Source organism: Rhea pennata, chromosome 18 (genome assembly GCF_028389875.1).
Source record: "Rhea pennata isolate bPtePen1 chromosome 18, bPtePen1.pri, whole genome shotgun sequence".
In the NCBI taxonomy this organism is placed as follows: domain Eukaryota; kingdom Metazoa; phylum Chordata; class Aves; order Rheiformes; family Rheidae; genus Rhea; species Rhea pennata.
Genome location: NC_084680.1, coordinates 3,018,452 through 3,038,832, shown reverse-complemented (window position 1 = coordinate 3,038,832; position 20,381 = coordinate 3,018,452). Strand labels below are relative to the sequence as shown.

Below are 20,381 nucleotides of genomic sequence, written 5' to 3'. Positions count from 1 at the left end.
CTGCTGAGATCCCTGCCCTGCTGAGTCTCATTGAGTTTAATTGAGGCTCTCCAGCACATCCAGTCTTCATTAGCTGAGCAGCAGTGGACAGATGGAGAGGCCACTGTGATGGCTTAGACCTGGTCTTTTCCAGAAATTGGGTGAGGCTGAGAGTTTCTAGGAAGAGACTGAGCCAGCCTGACGTGACAATGGCAGTGATGCTGTGAGCAGGAGTATCTCAGTCACTTCGCACAGATTTGAGGCATGGCAGGAGCATGATCAGGGGGCTGATTGCCCCCAGCCCTGTGGGGTGCTCTGATGATCATGAAACAAGGGATCACCTTCCTTTTCTCCCTAGAAGGCTAATGGGCATTGGGAGGAAATTTCTCATAGGTGATGTTGATTGTCCTTTCACACTGATTTTGGTTCATCCAGGTTGTGACTGAAAGTGGTCTGGTCCAGAAGGATCCCAGAGCTGACACTGAAAGACTTAGTCCAAGCTTGGCTGAACTGGGGCTTAGTCCCTGATGTGTGGTGCAGCTTGATTCCCCGCTAGCCTCTGTTCAGGCCACAACTGGCTTCAGCTCTGGCCCAGTGACACTAAATGGCCTGTCCTGGGCTGGCATCAGGGTCTGGGGTGGAAAGCACAGTGTAGGATCACCCATTTGTCTTAGTCCTTGTGCACCCTTAGGTGGCGCTGGGACCCAAGTACTAGCTCCTCAGCTCCTGCTTCACCGTATTTTCAAGGCTTCAGCATGATCTGGGTGCTTCTGTAATGTCCCCAAAAACTCGTCCAGTCTGTCTCCTGGGAGCCAGCACCTTTTCCACTTTGGTCTAGCTAAAGCAAATCAAGGACACATCATTGGGAAGGGGGGCAGCTGGCTGCTCCTCACCTTCTTCCACCACAGGCCACCATGACTTCATCGCTGCTGTCGGTGTCCCCATGCTGCAGGTGTGCCCACAATGTGACAAGTCACTCTGAGTGCACAAGCTGCAGACACTGCATCATCACCAGCTAGAGAGTCACTTGTGTGGGCCTGGGGAGAGAGAGAGCTGGCAGAGTAAGGCCTGTCTGCAATAGGGGGTTGGAGGGAAGCGAGGCTGGGATGATCTGGTGGGATTGCCATTGTCTGCTGAAGGGCACGAAGAATTGGAGCAGCAGAGGAGGGAGGATGCGGTAGGTGATGGTTGAAATGAACAGCAGGGAGCAGAAGGAGCAGCAAAGCCTCTGACTCAGGAGTTGACACTGGTAGAGCTGCTTTGGGGACGACTTTTAGACTCTCCCAAAGCTCCCCAGGCACCAAAATAATTAAATCAAAAACAGGGCAACCTCTTCACCCCCCTCAATATCAAACAAACACTCATCTTTCAGCCTACGTACAATGCTTTGCAGAGGAGCAGGGGCAATTTCTTGATGCTGAGCCACGGCTTGACTTGCCAGAGACTGTCAGAGCAGAAGCCAAGACCCAGCCTTACAAACAGTCATGTCACAGGGGTGTGGTGCCCAGTGCTGGCTGGATGCCACCACTCACTGGGACACAGGGGGTCAGTGCCACACTCACCTGCATTCAGCTCAGGGCTGCCAGCTGCTGAGCTTTCCGGCAGCTGCTCCAGCAATTTGTGGCTATCTTTGGGGACAGCCAGGAGCCGGCGTTTCCAGCTCTGCTTGCCCAAGGTAAGGCACACTCCCAAGTGTTTCTGGGGGACACGAGTGGCACATGCCTGAACTGCGGCACATAGAGTGCCAAGCTCAACAGGGGTGTGAAGGCTGCGTGTGCGGCTGGGGGTACCAAGGTTTGCATTGCAGCATGGACCCAGTCCTGCCTCTCTCTCAGGACTCCTTGTGCAGAGGAGTCAATTTTCCCTCTGTTCCCAGGGAGACCAAGTCCCACTACAAAACTTCTTGGGGCCTCTGTGTCCCTTCTGCCCCAGCAACGTGCCATCCCAGCAATCCTGCCTGGAGCCGGGGAGATGCCGGCCAGCCACAAAAGCTGCTCCTTTCTGCGGACATCCCCTCCAGTGAAAACCATCTGGATAGTGATCCAAGGGCCCGGGCAGAGCCCTCTGTAAATAACATAGGTGAAGGGCTGTAAAGCTGGAGTAGGCTTTACCCAGGTATGCGAGGAAAAGTAAAGTGTTACTACACGTTTGTACAGTGGGAAAGTAAAATGTTTTTTAAGGCTAAAGATGAGTGTCCCAAAGCTAGGGTAGGTCAGGTGTATCCTGGGATGTCACCCCTGATGATCATGACACTCAAATGGGTTGGGGAGCTGGGCACCCCCTTCCAATTGCATTTCCAGCCTGGTGTGGGGCCAGGGCAGCAGGGCTAATGGCATGGGCAAGAGGTCTGCACTGACCCCACGTGCTCTGCATCTCCTGCCTCACCCTGCCTGCTCCGTGAGCTGCCACAGGCTCCCATGTCGCTTGTGGTGACTGACACCCTGTCCCTGGGTACCAGAAGGTAACAGCCCCTGCTTAGTACAAGCCACAGAGTCCCTGGCTGTCCCTGGCTTGGGGAGGAAGGCTCCTCAAGCCCTGGGCTGACAAACTCTTCTATGTGCAGGAATAGACTCTGCCAAAGATAAAGATCTAGCCTCTGGGTTGATTTTGTTGCTGTGGACGGGCAAGTCAGATGTTGCTGCCAGCTGGGCTCTTCCCAAACCAGACTGCAGCAGCTTAGCTAAGAGTGTATGTATCTTAGGGAAGTGCCCCAGCACAGTCCCAGCCCGTAGCTTGGGGCCTGGAGACACGATGAGGGGAGCTGCACGGCTCAATGGTGCTTCCCTTCCCCGCCTGCCACGCACCCATGTAGGTGCTATAGACCTGTGCTGGTCTAGACCCCCTTGGTGGGGCAGTGGTGGAAGAGCACAGCCTGGACTTCTCCTAGCCCTGTCCAGGGAATTGGAGGTATTAAACCATCATCACCGTGACCAGAGGGACAGTACTGGCCCCTCTGAAGCCCATCACCCATCTCCATGTGTCCCACTGCCTTGAGGCTGCAACAACAGGAGCAACTCTTGAAGAGAGATTTGGATGTGCGGATGGTGGAGTCTGTGCTTTACTGCCAGAGTTGTGACTCCCTAGGATATGCCACACAGCCACTGCCCTAGTTGTCATATCTAGGATAGGCAACAGGCAGAGGCAGAGCTGAGGCAGAGGGGCTTAGTGCCACCAAATGGCTCGTGAGCAGGCATTGGTACCCATGCCAGCAGGTGTCTGTTGCTTCTTGAAATCTGCGTGCACACACTCAGAGCCCCTGTGCACACAGCTGCTGTAAGGGATCTAAGAAAAACCTTCCACCTCATCATGGCCTGCCACAGCTGCACTTTCCTGATGTGAAACCTAGGAAATGTGTTGCACACACACATCCAGGGCTGTGGCATGAAGGCCTGTGGGGAGTGGGACAAGTGTGCAACACCTGCTGGGAGGACTATCTAGCATGGAGGCAGACCAAGCTAATGCAGTTATGTCCATACTGCAACTCTGGAGCAGAGCCCAGCCTTGGGATGGCTCAGCCATGCTTCACACACAAGAAGGGCCATGGTCCAGTACAACGCAAGGGGCATGAAATCTCCTAAAGGAGATAGCAGGGGTAGATGGTCTTAGGGACTCCATCTCCCCTGTCATCTTTACATGGGCAGAGGTTGGGGACTGCACAATCTGTTCAGTGCAGTGATGGCTTTAGCTTTTGTTATATTGCAGTGAATGCCCCCCCAGTCAGAAACAGGCCCTGACATCTCTGGAGGGACTCTGGTGTAGCAGTTACAGCAGTGTCCTGGCTTGCCAAGGCTGGTGCAAGTCATGGTGGAAGCACAAGCCCCCATATGAGTGCAAGGCTGTGAGAACAGCAGCCACACTTCCACCCACTGCGTTCGAGGAAAAAAAAATGTGGAAGCACAAGAAGAGCATGGCTGAGGGGGTACCATTCACAGGGCAAAGCTCAGTGCTAGCAAGTGTGGGGTGTCCAGACCAAGCAAGAACATTGGTGCTACAGCCATGTCTTGAGAGCTGAGACTCTGAGACCTGATGACCAGTGCTGTCCCTACAGCATTTCTGTCATTCATGGACTTTCGGTACCGCACAAAAACTAAAGCCAAGTCCTGTAAACTCTAATCAAGGAGCAGTTGCTGACCACCCAAAAGTCTGTGTGGAAGGGATCAAGGGGCCAGGGGATGAAGATAGGTAGTTGGTCAACCTGTTCCTACCTCAAATTCTTAAAAGGAGACTAAAAACCTGCTAAAATATTGAGTGCTTCCAAAGGGCTCTTGAGACAGGTCACAGTCCTGTTTCATACTTAGGAGTGTTGGCTTTTGCTTCTATCATGACTGGTAGTTGTCACTCATTTCACATTAGGGCCTGCACTTGCTTTCCAACTCCCTTTGCAGTGTACAGGTCAAGGGCCTCTTCCTGCATTGCTCAGGTGCTGTGTCAGGGAGTTAAGAAGAGAACTACCAAACATCTCCCCACCCACAGAACTTCTCTAGAGTGTCCCAGCCTGTGCTGGGTCTGGCTTTCCCATATCTCCACTTTGGCGGGCTTCTCTTCCTACCCTGAGCACTCCTCAGCTCTGAGCAGGTTTCAGAAACTGTTACTTCCATCAAAAAAATCCTGAAAGCTTGGGCTGGCCCCTTGCCTGTGTTTGCTCAGTGCCTAGGGAAGTAAAAGGCCTAATTTTAGTTGGGTCTTAAGGCTGTCATGAACATGTGGTGCAGAGTGAGAGGAGGAGCACAGCCATCTTACGTAACTGCACATCACCTTCAGTAAGCATGTCCTTCTGACAGAGGATGGATGCAGAGAAAGGTGGATTTGTCCTAGGTTGCCCCAGAAATCCGCACAGAGGCTGGGACTGCTCTTTGGAAACCCCAGTCACCCCCATGGTACTCACTGCAACAGTGCTGGGGGTACAGGGAGAGACAGATGACAAGGCTTTGCAGTTTTCCAGGACTCAAAAGTGAAGGGACAATGACATTGGTGCTAATGAGGGACAGAAAACAGTGGGTGTTTCTCCTGGTCAGGCTCCAGTGATGGTGCCAAGACTCAGAGCTCATGCTGTGGAACAGACAAGTCATTGCTCTGCAAGTTCCACAAGCATGAATGTGGGGTGAATGGAGCACCAGAGGGACTGAAAAAGGTGACCATTCACCTGATTCTTTGAGCAGATCACCAAACTGTCCAGCACAGCTTGCTCATCATGCTGGGCTTCTGCAAAACCCAGCTCAGGTGGCCTGGGGCAAATCTGAACCACTGCACAGGACATTCTCCTCCACCAAGGACCTTGTTGCTGTTTGCAAGGAAGGGGAAAGACACAGGGTGTCTCAACTGTGTGGCAGGCACTAGGGGCCAGTTCCAGACTCATCTAGCTTTAAATGTTCCCAGCTCCATCAGTCTTACAAGAATCAGGCTACTGCAAACACAGTAGTGAAGGGAGAGGAGCCTGGACCTGCTCCTTGCCAGGTGGGAGCTGCAGTGAGTCTCAGGGGTGTTTCTGCTTGCTGAAAGGGGAAAGAAGAAGGAACAAGTGATGCAGCTTACATTGACCTGTGGAGGGCCAGTATCAAGCCACTGCCAGGCCTCCACTACCCCCCAGCCTCTTTAGAGCTGGAGTGACCATATGGTACCAAAATGGTGGGGAAATGAGAGACTTCTGTTCTACCTTGAGTCAGAGCATTTTCCTTTGGGAAGGCCAAGAAAAGTCATTTGTAGTTGAGGTGATCTCATCTCACAAACAGCAGTCATTTTAACGACTGACAGTAAAGGCTGTGCTTTGAACCGCAAAGTAACTGCATCAGCTTGGCAACTCCCTTTTGGGCCTCAGAGAACCACTTTGAGTGCTGAGAACAAAGACATATATGTTAAAGTACATCAAATAGGCGTGTGTATGTACTCTAGCCATGCTTTTCATTAGCAGATTTGTCAACTTGCAGTCAGAAAAATGGGACTTCTAGTGGTTTTCCAAGTAGAGGGCATAGCGTATTTGTCTGTCATCTGAACACATCCCCAAAGGCAAACAAAGCTGGGTCTTGTCCAAAGTTGGACAGGAGGCTCTGAGGGACGCCGCATGAGGGGTGGGGGTAATTCCTGCAGGCCAGACACCCTTTGACTCTCCCGGGCCCAGTGATACTCTGTGCTTGGGTGCTGGGTCACTCCAAGACCCAGCCACATTTTAACAGACAAACATACCTTTGGGTGGGGTTATCGGTAAAATCCCAGGCCTGACTGAATGTAGCATGAAGATGTGGTATAGGCCCTTTACCAGAGCGAAGCAGGAGCAGTGTTACCCTGAAAGAAAATGCAGGGTGCTGTACATGGGAAAAACACAGATAGTAAGAGAAGAGACAGTGTTCTCTGTCCTGGAGTGCAAAGGTGAAACAAGAAGGGACCTGGTGCTTAGCCTTCTCTGCAGGAGGAGGTAAATCATCCAGGTTGGACTAGATGATCTCCAGAGGTCCCTTCCAACCTTACTGATTCTATGATTCTAAATGTTAAGGTATTTAAGTAATTAGCTTATCAAGTGGCTTCTGCAGGTACTTGCCTACAGGCATGGAGAAAGGAAGCCCACAAAGGGAGAAGGCACATGTGCAACAGGGGCTGTGAGCAATGCCACATGCTGGGAACATGGGGTGGGCGGGTTTGGGAAGACGGTCTCCAGTGAGCCTTCCACTTAGCCTACTCAGAGCACTTTCATTCGTGGCTTACAGTGCCTTCTCCTGCTGCTATTATTCCATGGCAACTATCCAGCCTTAAAGTTTTGCAAGAAGGATTTTGTCAACAAAGTAAAGCCATTACTTGTGACCTGGCTCAAGAATATCTAGCATAAGAAAAAGTAGTAGTATCTTTAATCAGACTTTTTAATTAGTCTGTTTAAGATAATACTACCTCTCCCAGCAAAACGTTGTCTGGCTTCCATCACTCTATGAATCCTTGTTTACCAGCAGTCTGTGGTGCCTGTGGGCATTTGTGAACATCAGGAAAGATCATGCTAGGAAAGATCATGCTAGGAAAATGGAGATTCTTGGTCTCCTTATACGCTGGGTTGCTTGGAGCCCTGCAGCTCTCACTGGGTTTCAGGGAGGGGCTAGCTAGATCCAACAGGACTGACCTTGTCCTATAGCAGGGCAGGACAAAAAGATAGCTACAGCAGATGAAGGATCTCCCCCTATCTGAGTACTTCCTCGAACCATTCATCCGCCCAGATCACTGCGGTGTTGTGTGCCCTCGTCTTGGTACAGCCCCATCCAGCAGCTCTGCCCCAGGCCCAGCTGGGCTTTCAGCTCCCAGGCTGGCTGTTTGCTCAGGGAAAGTGCTAGTGAAACTGGTTCTCCTGCTTTCGCACATCTGCATTTTCTCTGAAGAGGAAGGCTCGCATTTGGGGCCCAGGAAGGCAGACGAAGAGCTCTGATGTGTGGGAATTGTATCACAGTCTCACTCAACTTTATGGCCGAGCTGCATCATGGGGAAAAGGCACAGGGCTGCTGTGCAGGGAACAGACACAGCTGCCCACGTTAAGAGGAAATGGTGCATCACAACCACTGTTTTTATGATAACTAAAGCATTGTCAGGAGCAGCTGCGATGCTCTGCTTGGTGGTGTCCCTGGCTTGCTCTCACCAGCTCGCCTTCATCTGTGAGCCACCTGAGCTGCACCCATTTCAGAAGCATGGCTGAATTTGATCCTGCTATCCTTGCTAGGACAAGGTCCCTGGAAATGAGTGGACAAGTGCTCCTGAAGTTCCAGAGCAACCATGGCTGCTCTAAGGTACCCTCAGATTGAGCACAGTTCCTTGGGAGACCTGGGGCTGGATCTGTGCAAGCACCTTGGACGGACATATGTCCCTATAAGATAGCATCTATCTCAGCCTACCTGAGTGTACTGTCCCACTCATCACATTCATGAGGGGTCCTCCACTCTCAGAGGCTGCAGTGCTGCTAGCAGACCTGAGAGCATTGCAAAACTCTGCATTTCATATGTGGCCCTAGCTGCATCCCCGTTCCCTACTGGGACAAGCTTCCCGTGCCCTCACCTGCATGGATAAAATCTGGGCTCACAGGTTGAATATAGACTCAGGGTACTCTCGCCTGCCCCTAGCTTTAGGCAGCCCAGGGGCTGAGACCCTGCCATGCACTGTGACAATTCAGTGTCAGGTCAGCTTAGATCCTGCAATGTCCTACCTTCCCCCACCCTTGTGCTCGTGTGGAAAAGGGCCTTTCCTGGTGGCAGAGCTAGGGTTGCTAAAACAGGTTTGCCAAAGCAAAGCACCACCTCTGAGAAAAGCCTGTTGCCTTATGCTCAGCAATCCACCTGAGATAAGCAGAGCCACTGTGAGCTGAGGAAACTACAGCTCCCTCCCAGCTGGGAAATCATTACCTGTCCTTATGATGCAGGATGCAGTTAAGATATTATCACATAACCTCTGGAACTTAATATTTATTAAGGAAGAATCAGGAGAAATGAACTTATCAGATATTCAGCCTAGGCTCAGAGGCAGGAGCTGGAGGATTGAATGGCTGCCTGTGCCACCCAGGTAGCAAGCTGTCCGGCTGCAGCATGGCCACATGTGTGTCCAAGAGGGATTAAGGGGTTGTCAGTGCCCCTGTGTCCTGCATAAGGACAAGTCTCCTTCACTCAGGAAGGGTCTGTCCAAGCCACTGGGAATTCCAGCTGGGAATTTCCAGATCTCAGAAGGTAGCAAACACTTTATCATCCCCATCTAATGAAGTAGGTGAATCCAAAGGTTATTTGGTGGGTGGAGGTGGCAATGCAGGAGTGGTGGCAGCTGTCTGAGTTCTAGGCTATTGCCTCACCAGCAGCATGTACCAGTGTAAAGGGGACTGTCATAGAAAGAGTGACTGATGTGGATTTTGAACCCTGATCCGATGACATGGGCCTGGGCCCTGCTTAGTCTGAACTGCAGGCATATATATCCTGAGACTGAAAGTACACAGGGGACTGCTCAGCCCCCACCTCCACCAGGTGGTACTTCAGTTTCAGTGCACAGAGTGGGACTTACTGCTGTCCCTGCCTGGCCATCCACTACTTCAGGGAAAGGTGCTGTGGGAAGGTCATGCTGCGCAATGTGGGTTCCCCAGGGTGCATTTCCCGTCTGGCATCTCGGTGTTTGATTTAGCTGAGATGAGGTGGCTGGAAGCTGGGTCTTTCCAAAGTACTCAGCCTTATAATAACACTGGCAGCTTCTTATCTGTGGGCAGAATGAGTAAGAAGCAGCTCTGCTGTCTCACCTGGAAGGAGCTGATTGCCTACCTCCATGAGTCCTTCCAGGCCCAAGCTGAGAGAGCTAGGTGCAGGATAAACTGGGGTGCAGAAGCTGCCAATGTGACATGCTGCGACCAGGACCAGCTCAGAGATGAGCTTTGAATGCATACCAAGGAACAGAAGTCACAGGAGGCTGACTGGCTCTGCTGAGGGGCCACGGGATCAGCAGCCCTCCTCTACTCCCTCCCATTTCACTGTGTTCCCAGGTGCCCATGTCTGTGGGGACCTTGGCTACACCAGGCCCAGGAACACCTTGAAGGTGGGTTGTACAAGGAGAAGTGATGACTGGGGTCCCAGGTACTAAGTGCCAGGCCATGTTTCTCTCCACATGAAGATGTCCTAGCTTTCTTGGCAGGAGGGCAATTTATGTCTCTCCTGGCCCAGCAAGCTTTGCTGAAATCCGTCTTGCAAGGCCCTCTCTCCTATTCTAATGTGATTTTCCCTCTCATTTTAATAAAACTTTCTATCAAGACACCTGCTGCTCTATGTGTGATTTCAGGGCATTGGATACCGTCACTCTCACCTCTTAAAGAGGTAAGAGATTTGTAATGGAAATATTAAGATTGGTAAGAGTGAAGATAGGACAGAAATGTGTGTGTGTGTGTGTGTGTGAAAGCACCAAAGAAACAGGGAAGCAAAGGTTAAAAGCAAAACTGTGCACTAATTGCTGCAGAACATCATATTTTTAATTTCATTCAAATGAGGAAGAGGAACAAACTGGTCTAGGATAAGGTGTCATGAAGATGCAGAACAAGGCTGGAGGCATAAATACCCAGATAAGGTATTTAGAGAGAACTGCATGAGCGGCTTCTACAAGCTAGATAGCAGGAAACAAGAGAACTGTGAAATTCAAGAATTTTGTCTAAGTCAAAGCTCAGCTTGTTGCTGCCAGTCAGGAAACCCAGAGCAACAGTGAGGACTAGTGAGCTGGCTTCCCATGTCCTCCCTGTTATATGCAAGTGATTCTGGCTTTACCCTTGGGTGCACATGTCTACGTGCTGGGGAGTGTGTGAGCCTGAGAGTCTGAGCAGGTAAGATGATCTCTAGGTCTTTACCTATTATAAAATAAAATTGATTTCCTCTTACACAGTATCTTGCATCGAGTTTTCCTATCATTTCCCATAATCTCCCTGGTTTGATACAGTGTTTCTACCTGAGCCTTCAAGTTAGCAGTGAGCCAGACTAGAGCTGGATGCAAGAGGTGGAGGTCTGTTTTATTCTCATCATGGCTGTGTCAGACCCCAGTTTCTCCCCAGTGCCCCTGTTTTACCCTAACACAGCTCTTCTCAAAGGAAGAGCTGAATATCCACCAGGACCTCTGAAATACATGCAACTTCCTTAAGGATAATGTCAACCTGGAGAGAGCTTTTGGGAACAGCATCCTTGCAGCTTAAACTGATTAACACTTTTCCTAGCTGCTCATATCCAAATGCTTTTCTCCTTCTGTGTTTAAATTTGCAGACTCTTTTTCCGTGATGTTCACTAACAAGAAACACCTCATCCCTGCTATTCTGGGGGCACTGGTCATGCTCTCAATCATTGCCCTTGTTCTCAGCCTGGTGAAGATTAAAGACGTTACTCTGCCACCCACAGTCAAGGTGAGCACCACTGCAGAGACCAGTCATCTGGGACAGATGCTCTCAGACAACAGCTCATTTTGGGGGTTAGGAGTGAGTGGGGTTCAGCAGGAACTGCCTTACAATAGATATGTAGGTATCTCCTCTACCAATTCCAAAATGCAGGCAGAAGAAAGAAGGCACAGACACGTAGGAGCTGGGGTCACTGTTTGCCAGGTTGAATAATACCTCTAGCTGACTTTTTGCCCTTCGTCTCAGACTGCGTCACCCTGCTGTGCCTGCAAAGTGGCTAGCACAGCAGTATCACGGCTCATGCACAGTGTTAGGATAACAAAAGCAGTAAGAAAAAATCACAACATGGAGAGCCTTGTGGATTGCTGATAGCGAATGATTCAGTCAGGGTCAGAGCCTCTCTTGCCAGGGAATGTGCAGGCGGTAGATAGGAGCCTCCTCTGAAAGCCAGCCACAGTGCTGTGTGCTCAGTGAATTTCAAAGGAAATTATGCTGGGGCAGGTAGGTAGGGCTGCAACAGCAAAGCCCTGCCCTGCTGCCTCTGCACCCCTGCACACAGCACTGCATGTCAGTACACCTCTACATGGCCTTTGTCCTTGCTAGCTCCCACCAACCTCGTTCTGGCCTGCCCAGATTGCAGAATAAACATTGTTGCTCCTCCGAATCCCTCCCCTTGTGCCTTGGCATCCAGCTTCATCCAAGCTGGAAGAAGGTCAGTGAGATCTCAGAGTGAGATGCAGGGCTTTTTGGGGAAAAGGCACACAGCTGGATCCTCATGGACTGGGGCTGGTGTCACCTTGCCATTCTCTGCCTAAGCTGGGTGCAATGATAAGGGGAACACAGAGCTCTGGAGATCAGGGTGCTGCTGGCTCTGAGGTAGAGCTGGTGTGGACACAAAAAATATTTAACCAATAAAGACAATAAAAGAGCATAAACCACCAAAAAAGTGCTTGTGCGAGTTGGTATTGTTGCACAGACCGCAGTAGAGGGAATGAGAAAGCTTCTCAATTGCCATGAGAAATGCCTGTGCTGAGGCCATACATTGAAGGGACCTGTCTTGCCACTGCTCTGCTCTGCCATGGTGTAGACTGTCAAACCTTAAAGAGGATCTATGGATTAAGAAGGCTTTTCTTTGGATCACCTTCTAGCATTTCAGCTTGAACAATCTGACCAGGGTCATGGCAGGGCTGGGCTCCAGCCCCACCATCCCTGCTGCTCTTCCTGCCAGCCATGATGTCTTCATTTTTCCTTCCAGTACGGGATAGTGTTCGACGCAGGCTCATCCCACACTTCTCTGTTCATCTACGAGTGGGACTCAGACAAAGAGAACAACACTGGTGTGGTCAGCCAGACTTTGTCCTGTGATGTCCAGGGTCAGTATCCCCCCTGCTGTGGACCTGATGCTGTCCTATGTATGGCAGCTGGGATGACCTGGCCTCCCTTTCCTTGGCCTGCCAAAGCTGGGGCATTGCTAGTTCAAGCGGCTTCCGACTTCCATATAACCACTGACAGCATGGTGAGGAGGGTCTGGCTACAGTCAGGGTGGTCTTGAACTCCCCAGCAGCTTCACTCATGGTTAGTGGGCCCTCAGCACCTGGTAGTGCCCAAATGCTTGATGGGACTGAAGTGCCTTGGTGTTCTTGTGAACTTTCACTCCTCCTCCTGGGACTGCCCCTAACAGCACAAGCCACCATCCTGAGAGGGAAACATCTAATGCACAAAGTTGGGCACAAAGTGTAAATGGAGGACCCAGAGGGCAACCCCTGGGCAAGAATTTCACTAGCTCTTGTCCATTCCTTTTGGTGTCTTGGTTCATTCACTACTTGGAGGTCCCATGTCCCATTATCTGTGCTTTCAGCCAGGCCTATTTCTGCCTCTAAGAACAAGTGGAAACAACCTTTGGGGCTTTGTTTTGCCTTGGTGTTCTTGGTCGCAAGCTTGGCTTCTGTACTATCATCCAAAGAGGCGCTAGAGCATGTAGCCAGGCCTCAAAGTCACATTAAGGGACTGACACCTCCACTGTGTGTCACACGTGTTCAGACCTTATGGTGGGACAGGGAAGGGACTTTGAAAATTTCCACTTTGGCTTTTGCTGTCTGGTTGCATGAGGCCCAGGCCTGCACTATCCCATTGTTGAAACATGACCCAAGTGGCATTCTTGGCACTTCAGAGCTCAGGCCACAAGCACAACGTAGAACATCTCAGATCCTCAGCCTGGAGCACAGATGCAGCCTGCCAGTGCACGGATACAAGCCAGCAGGCTGCATGTAGTACCTGAGGCCAGGTGCTGCAGAGCCCTGCTGAAAACATGGAAGACATGGGGATGCTGTAGGAGAGGAATATTAGGGGAGAGACCTGGGTGAGTCAGGTCTCACAGTCCCAGGTGACCTGACAAAGGATCTTCAGTTGCTAAGAGATGACCAGCCTGGCTGCCCCCATGTCCTCTTGCTCCTGCATTCCTGTCTCCAGTCATTTCTATCAGCCTGTCCCAGCCTTACTCTCTTGCAGGGCAAGGCATATCAAGCTATGCCAGCAATCCCCCGAAAGCTGGTGAGTCCCTAAGAGAGTGCCTGGACAAAGCTCTGAAGGTCATTCCCCCTGCGAAACAGAGGGAGGTGCCAGTTTATCTTGGAGCAACAGCAGGCATGAGGCTACTGAGGTACTTTTCTCGGGCACCAGCATGAAGGAGAGATGACCAAGCTGCAAGCAACCAACGGCAGCCTGGCTAGTGTGGCATCCTGTGTGGGGACAAAAGCTCCTAACTGTCATGCTACCCTTAGCAGGCAACAGAGGACTGGGAGGAAGCCAGAACGGTGGGGACATGTGGGTGGCTGAACTGACCTGAACTTCTGGCCTAGGGGGCAGGGAGGCTGCCAGAGACATACATTGACATTCTGGGACCTTACAACCCAGAAGAATGCTGTGTAGCTCATTTCCAAGCATGAAATACTTCTCAAAGCTCTTTGTTTGCTCTTCATTATTCCTTAAACATAAAGGAATTGTTCCCACCAGGGAAAGTACCTTCTGCAAACGTGGTTGGGTGCTGGTGGGGGAATAGGTTAGAGGTACAAAGTGAAGGGATGTTGTGTAACCTGATCCTACTTTTCATTAGCTTATATTAGCTCTCTTCAAATGTCAGTGTTAATTTCATGGTTCTTGGTTTTATGGCTGCAGTTTTCTAACATTATTTTGGTGCAAGCTGACCACTTCCATGGGATGGGAACTGAATCATAGCCTGACACTTACTTGCTTCAGAGATAGAGAAAGAGAGACTACCGGCAGCCCCAGGAAACCTCCCACCACTCAGAAGTCTGAAACCAGACTGACATCTTCCTGAAAGACCCACTCTAGTTTAGCTACCAGCCTTGGCTTTGATGGTACAATCAGTACCAGGTGTTCAGTGGCCTGTGCTACACAGCACACCAGATAAGCCGGTCAATAAAGATCTCCTCTGGTCCTGAATGCTATGAAGTAGGGAAGGGTGGCCTAGTAAACCACTGTGCAACTGGGATCAAGCTGCCATGGAGGGAGGAGGTGGATACTGGTCCTCAATTTGTGATCTCAAGTCCAGGTGGAAGGACAGCTGGGATTTGCATGACAGAAACTGCATGAGCAGCCTCTACAAGCTAGATAGCAGGAAACACTATTTCACATAAATTGCTTATTACCAAAGACTGGAGTCTGTGCAACTGAGAGAAAGCAACTGTTCCCTTGTGTTTTCTCTGTAGTAATGATTTCACTGAATACATGTACTGAACTTCTGATCCTTTTTAGGGAGCAGAACAGCTCAGCTGCAGACCAAGTCCTGGCTGAAATTACTAAGACCGTGAAAGAGTACCCTGTGGATTTCCGTGGGGCTCGAATTATCACAGGGGAAGAGGAGGGAGCTTATGGCTGGATCACCATTAACTACCTACTAGATTCCTTCACTAAGGTGGGAGAGGGGTGAAATATCCACCCCTTCTTTACTAATATGGCTTTTTGATCTTTCTTAGCTTCTTAAGTTAACTTTGCACAGAAGGAAAGGTCTAGGTCATTGCCATTAGGAATGATCTAGGAGAAATAGCCATTTATTCTCCGACTTGCCTACGGTGAAGGAGGAGGGAGAAACACAGAATGAAGTTATCACTGTTAAAGGCTAAAGGCACATCTCCATACCATGTAGTCATAGGGAAGAAAGCCCCATGCTAACACTGACCAGGGCTAGAAAAGCTAAGCACAACCCTGGAGGACATCCCTTCTGCTTTATCCCGTTTGGTTGTAATCCAATCCAGTTCTGCACTCACCACGGGTATATCCGGGCCCACTCAGAATTACAAAACCAAAACAAATGTGTGGCCTGTGTCTTCTCCTGTCCTTGCATGGACAAACCATGAACAAGCTAGAGTCCTGGGAAGGATGCAGAGGTTGCTGTGCTTGTCCAGGAAGCACTGTCCCCCTGAAAAGTTGAACAGACAGCAAGGTCGGCCTTGCAGCCAGATGGTAACAGTTTGCCCCTTAGGGCTTTGCCTTGCTGTCCTGGGGAGGCCTATCTCCTCTATGGTACTTGGGAGTCCCAGTTTTTGTTCAGACTTACACTCTGAAGGAAGCTTAAGCCAAAACTCTTTCCTGTTACCCTCCTCAGAAAGTGCTGCCAGCTCTGCCACAGCTCCCAGCAGATGCAGGCACCATCTGGCTCCTGCACAAGCTAACAGAGGCTTGTTGTAAATGTTGGCTGTGCTTTTCTTTTGGACTAATCTTTCTGTGACCTGTTTTTCAGAAACTGTAGAGCATTCACCTCCCCAAGTCAGGGCTCCAGCAGCACCTTGGTCTGGATGCCAGTGACTCTGGCCCACATGGGTCCTTGCTATGCTGGAAAATCTTGACCACCACCTGGTTCCACTTTTGGATTTTCTGGCTCTGGCAAATGCCCAGAGTGGTTATGTGCAGAGGGCAGTGGGACCTCAAGTACAGAATGAGCCAGCTGAGACCATTCCCCAACACATTTAGTAACAAAACGCAACTGATTTAAATGGGAGAAGAATTTTGTTTGGGCAGAGTAATTTTGGCTGTCTCCTACTCCTTTTCCTGTCCTATCTTGTCTTGGCAGTACTCCCCCAAAGAGCACGTGTGGGTCCATCCAGAAGAGGCCAACATTTTGGGGGCACTGGATCTTGGAGGAGCATCAACTCAAATCAGCTTTATCCCCAAAGGTTCAGTTATAAAGTGGAATGAAACCTCCAAGTTCACACTTTATGGATATAGCTACAACATCTACACACAGAGCTACCTCTGCTATGGACAGAACGAGATGCTGAAGCGGCTGGCAAAAGAATTGATTGAGGTGAGCAGGAAACTGGGTGGTAATCAGACTCTACCCTCATGCTACCAATTACAAAATTTTTAAAGAGTAAAATAGGAACAGATAATGCTCTTCCAGAGTGGCAAAAGCAGGGTCTGAGAGCTGGTAGAGACTCCCTGGAGTGTGCGTAAGCAGACCTGGAGAGGAGCATGGAAAGCCATCAGAAAAGAAGGTTCAGGGGAGCTCTCACTGCTGTCTGTAGCTACCTCAGAGGAGTGTATAGAAAAGACACAGCCAGACTCTTTTCAGAAGTGTCAGGGCAAGAGGCAACTGGCACAAGCTGGAATATAAGAGATTCTGGCCAGACATGGGGAAAAACTTTTTCAGAATAGTGGTGATTAAATATCAGAATAGGGCCCCGAAAGGCTGTAGAGTCTCAATCCTTGGAGTTATTCAAAACTTCACGGGGCAAGACCTTGCGCCACTTGGTCGTGCTTTATGATGAGAGGTGGCATAGAGCCCCCATAGGTCCCTTCAAACCTCAACTACTCTGTGACTGTAGGGATCTGAGAAGAGAGAACCAGAGACTTTTCTTGGGCAATTTTTTGGAAGATCAGAGGGGAATACCATTTTCATGGAGCTGAACCTTGTCAAGGGGGGAGCCAGAAGGGTTTGCTCATGCTGCACAGTCAGTAGGATATGTCAGAGGGCTGCAACTAGAGGCAGAGCTAGATCTGGGGTGGAAAAGGCTTCGTCTGCCCCAGATCACAATCCTGCTGGCATGGGGAGAGACTATATTCCCAGAATCTGTCTGCTTCAGTGGCAGAGGAGGGTGATGAAGAGTGAGAAGAGGCTGGGATTAGACAAAGCAAAATGTGAGTTAGTCTCAGGTTGGGACTGCAGACAAGCAAAGAGACCAGGATTAAATAGATAAGGGTCATTCACTGCTAAGAAGATGGGAGATGCCTACACCTGTGGCCAAGGGGGGAAGCCCTGGGTGAATTCCTGCATATCCCTGCTATTGGGCATACGCTCCATGGGGATTTGGCTGCAGCCTGTAAATCAGAGGATTTTCCTATTCCCAGGAGTCATCCTCCAGCACACAAGTCGAACATCCTTGCTACCCAAAAAACTACAGTGAAACCATCTCGCTGTCTTCCTTCCGCACCAGCCCCTGCACAAGCCAGAATGACTTACACCTAACTCTTGCTGACAGGAATGTGACCCTGGAAGGCAGAGGAAATGCCAGTGAGTGCCTGACTGCCATCAAGAAGCTGTTTAACTTCTCTGCGTGCAGCCAGAGCCCAGACTGCACCTTCAACGGTGTCTACCAGCCCCCTGTCAGCGGGCAGTTCTATGTAAGACAAATCCTGTCCTTTCACTTCTCTTGCTGTCTTTAGAAACCACTGCCCTATTCAGAGACATTAAGAGGTCCCATTAAAAGGCCCCTTCCAAGGCCTTTGCAGAGATGTAGACATGGGGCAAAATAAAGGTTGCTTGCAGCAGTCTACATAGTGTGTTTTCGCCAGGTGACAGGATGCTGCTGTCAGACACAGATGCTTCCTCTCAGGAGTAAATGCTGTTTGCAAAGTGCCTCTCCCATGGGGTGTTGTCTCCCTGCATGCCAGGCCACATGGCCCACTCAGGGTATCTCATGGCAATGTCACCTTCCCATGGCACAACAGAGGTACAAAGCACTCAAATTACTGCTGTTCCAGGGCACACCGGGAATTTCTGCTGTCTGATTTTCCAGTCAGCTCTCAAAAAGGAATCATTTTAATAGGAGATAGATTTGCTTGAAAACCAAATTTTCAGTCAAAATCCAGCATAGCTAGAAGCCTACAGACTAGGTCTTGCCTGTGCTCCACACACTGCTGTAGCCACTAGACATGTATGCCTTTCAGATGATCATTTTTGCTGGGACATGGACAAGAATGCACTGGGATTATACAGAGGTGGGACAAATCTGGTGAAAGTGGCCCCTGCTGACAGCCCTTCCTGACTCAAGGGAGACCAGGGCAGCTGCCCAAGGGCACTTTTTTCCCCACTGTTACTCAATGCCATTTCTATTTCTTGCCTTTCAGGCCTTTTCAGCCTTTTACTATAACTTCAGATTCCTCAACTTGACCAACGGGCAGCCTCTGGCCACTGTCAGGAAGACCATCCAGAATTTCTGCACAAGAAGCTGGGAAGACGTATGTTTCCCATGATGGGTCATGGGAGGCTATGGGGAAACTTCACAAATGAAGGAGTCCTAGGGCAGGGAAAGAAGAGCAGAAATGCCCCAGGGAAAGGCTGCTTGGTTCCTGAGCTCTGCTCTATGCATCAGAGCCATCCTAGAGTCCTGTGAGGGAGCCATGGCCATCCTGCACCAAACCTTGGGGTCCCTCCTTGTTCATCGTGTGCATGAGCAATATAGGGAAAGCTGCAACCAGGGCAGGTGAAGACAACAGTCGGTCCCTTGTCGCAGGAGCTGGAGCTGGGGATGGAGCCCTGGAGAAGGGTGAGAGAGAAACTGGCTACTGGCACCACTCTGGAGGGGAGTCAGATGGGGATGGGTACAGTCAACAGATGTCGTAGGATCATCATGGGGCAGAGAGCAGAAGCCCCTTGTGCAAGGAGGGTGAGATGGGAGAATCTGCAGTAGGAGGAGTTCCCAAATGTTTATATTTACCTGTGGACATAGATAGTAAATCCTCCTGGAAGGAGTTGCCCTGTCTAGATGGGTCCAAACTACCTGCTTAGTCCAGAAGCAAGCGTCTTTCTCTGGATAATGAGGATTACAAAGTCATCACCCTTCATGCAGCAGTCATCAGAGCATTGCCCCTGCGTGGAAATTGCCTACTGTCAGCTCATTACTATGCTCTGGAAATAACTTCCCTTCCTCTCACGCATGCCCCCCAGCTGTCTTCTAGCTACCCTAAAGAAAATCCTGAGCGACTGCGTAGCTATTGCGCCAGCGCCAACTACATCCTTACACTCCTCCTTGATGCCTACAAGTTCAATGAGACCAGCTGGAACAGTATCATCTTCCAGATGAAGGTAAGCAGCAGACTCAGCCTGCAAGCAGAAATAAGAGCCAGTGCTGGGAAAAAAAGAGCCAGCTGCCTACACTGGAGTGTAGACATTGTTGTGAAAACTATGAGCAGCGCTGGTCAGGAAAGTCCTGCTGGCTTCACATCCCAGCATGGTGATGCACTCAGACATGGCTGTCCAGCAGCACTATGCCTAGCTAACATCCAGCTGTGCAGGCTGATGGAGACATCCTGCTTTGAGATATTTGCTGTGCCTGCACCCAGCCTGGCACACAGTGGCACCAATGCTGCTGGCAGAAGCTCTGTACTAGAGCTGCCCTCACTATCCCCTCTCTCCTTGGGCAGGCAGGGAGCACGGACATTGGCTGGACCCTGGGCTACATGCTGAACCTCACCAACATGATCCCAGTGGAGGCTCAGGAGTGGGTGAAGGGACATGATTCTTCCCTCTGGGCTGCAGTCGTCGCCTTCATTGTGCTCACTCTTGCCTTGGGTCTCGTTGCCCTGCTCATGAGCTTGTGGCTGTAGGAGCCAGGCGGCACCTCAGAGCCTGGTAGGAGTGCATCGGGGCTGGCGGGCTGAGTTAGCCAGGGTCCCCTACGCATTGGCCAGCAGAACTGACTTCTGCTGTCTCTGCAGAAAGGTAGGCACCTCTCAGCTTTTCTATCACCCAAATAAACACTGCAAAAGACATCTAAGAGAGAAAGTTTTGTTATTTTTCTCCTGAATCAAAAGGATTTTAATGCTTTTTTGTCCCAGGTAAGGGCTGGTAATGGTGGTGGGGACCTGAGGTGAGAGGGACAGAACAAGTGCCTTGACCATGGGTAGCTACTCTGCTAATTCCAGCGCCTCTTAAACACTGCTCAGTGCTATGAGAAATGGAGATTTGAGAGAAAACTCTATATTAATGATGGTGCCCTTGGAGGGAAAAGGTGTCTGAGGGTACAGCACTGCACAGACACTGGTGTGAGGTCTGAGCAAACCAGTCCAGAAACCATCCAGCTAGAGATGATGAACCTGACCAGAGTGCTGGAGCAGGACGTGGTCCAGCCAGCCAGGGGTCAGGAGCAAAGGGCACAAGCTGGGCACTGCCTTCACCCATGGAGCCCTCACAGCTTTTGCCAGACCCCTGAAGGGAGCCAACAGGGCAGGAAGACAAGGACCTTTTCCTTTGGAGAGCCAGGATGTCCTCACCTCACCCTAGCCACTCTATCAACAGCACAGCAGC

At 50.4% G+C, this 20,381-nt stretch overlaps 1 protein-coding gene across 1 annotated transcript; it reads left to right on the top strand.

Annotated features, from left to right (window-relative positions):
- The first annotated feature begins 10,723 nt into the window (after window positions 1-10,723).
- Window positions 10,724-19,681, top strand: LOC134148593 (ectonucleoside triphosphate diphosphohydrolase 8-like). The gene is made up of 9 exons (XM_062590891.1): window positions 10,724-10,846; window positions 12,093-12,210; window positions 13,346-13,496; window positions 14,612-14,771; window positions 15,927-16,160; window positions 17,204-17,476; window positions 18,203-18,313; window positions 19,023-19,160; window positions 19,499-19,681. Exons 1-9 carry the CDS (start codon window positions 10,724-10,726, stop codon window positions 19,679-19,681), a joined length of 1,491 nt encoding a protein of 496 aa, XP_062446875.1.
- The last annotated feature ends 700 nt before the right edge of the window (window positions 19,682-20,381 follow it).

Excerpts from the sequence above, each read along its gene's own strand:
- LOC134148593 (XM_062590891.1), top strand. The coding sequence starts at position 10,724 with ATGTTCACTAACAAGAAACACCTCATCCCTGCTATTCTGGGGGCACTG. Across the intron at positions 10,847-12,092 it reads CTCTGCCACCCACAGTCAAG|TACGGGATAGTGTTCGACGC; the intron begins GTGAGCACCACT and ends TTTTCCTTCCAG. Across the intron at positions 16,161-17,203 it reads TGGCAAAAGAATTGATTGAG|GAGTCATCCTCCAGCACACA; the intron begins GTGAGCAGGAAA and ends TCCTATTCCCAG.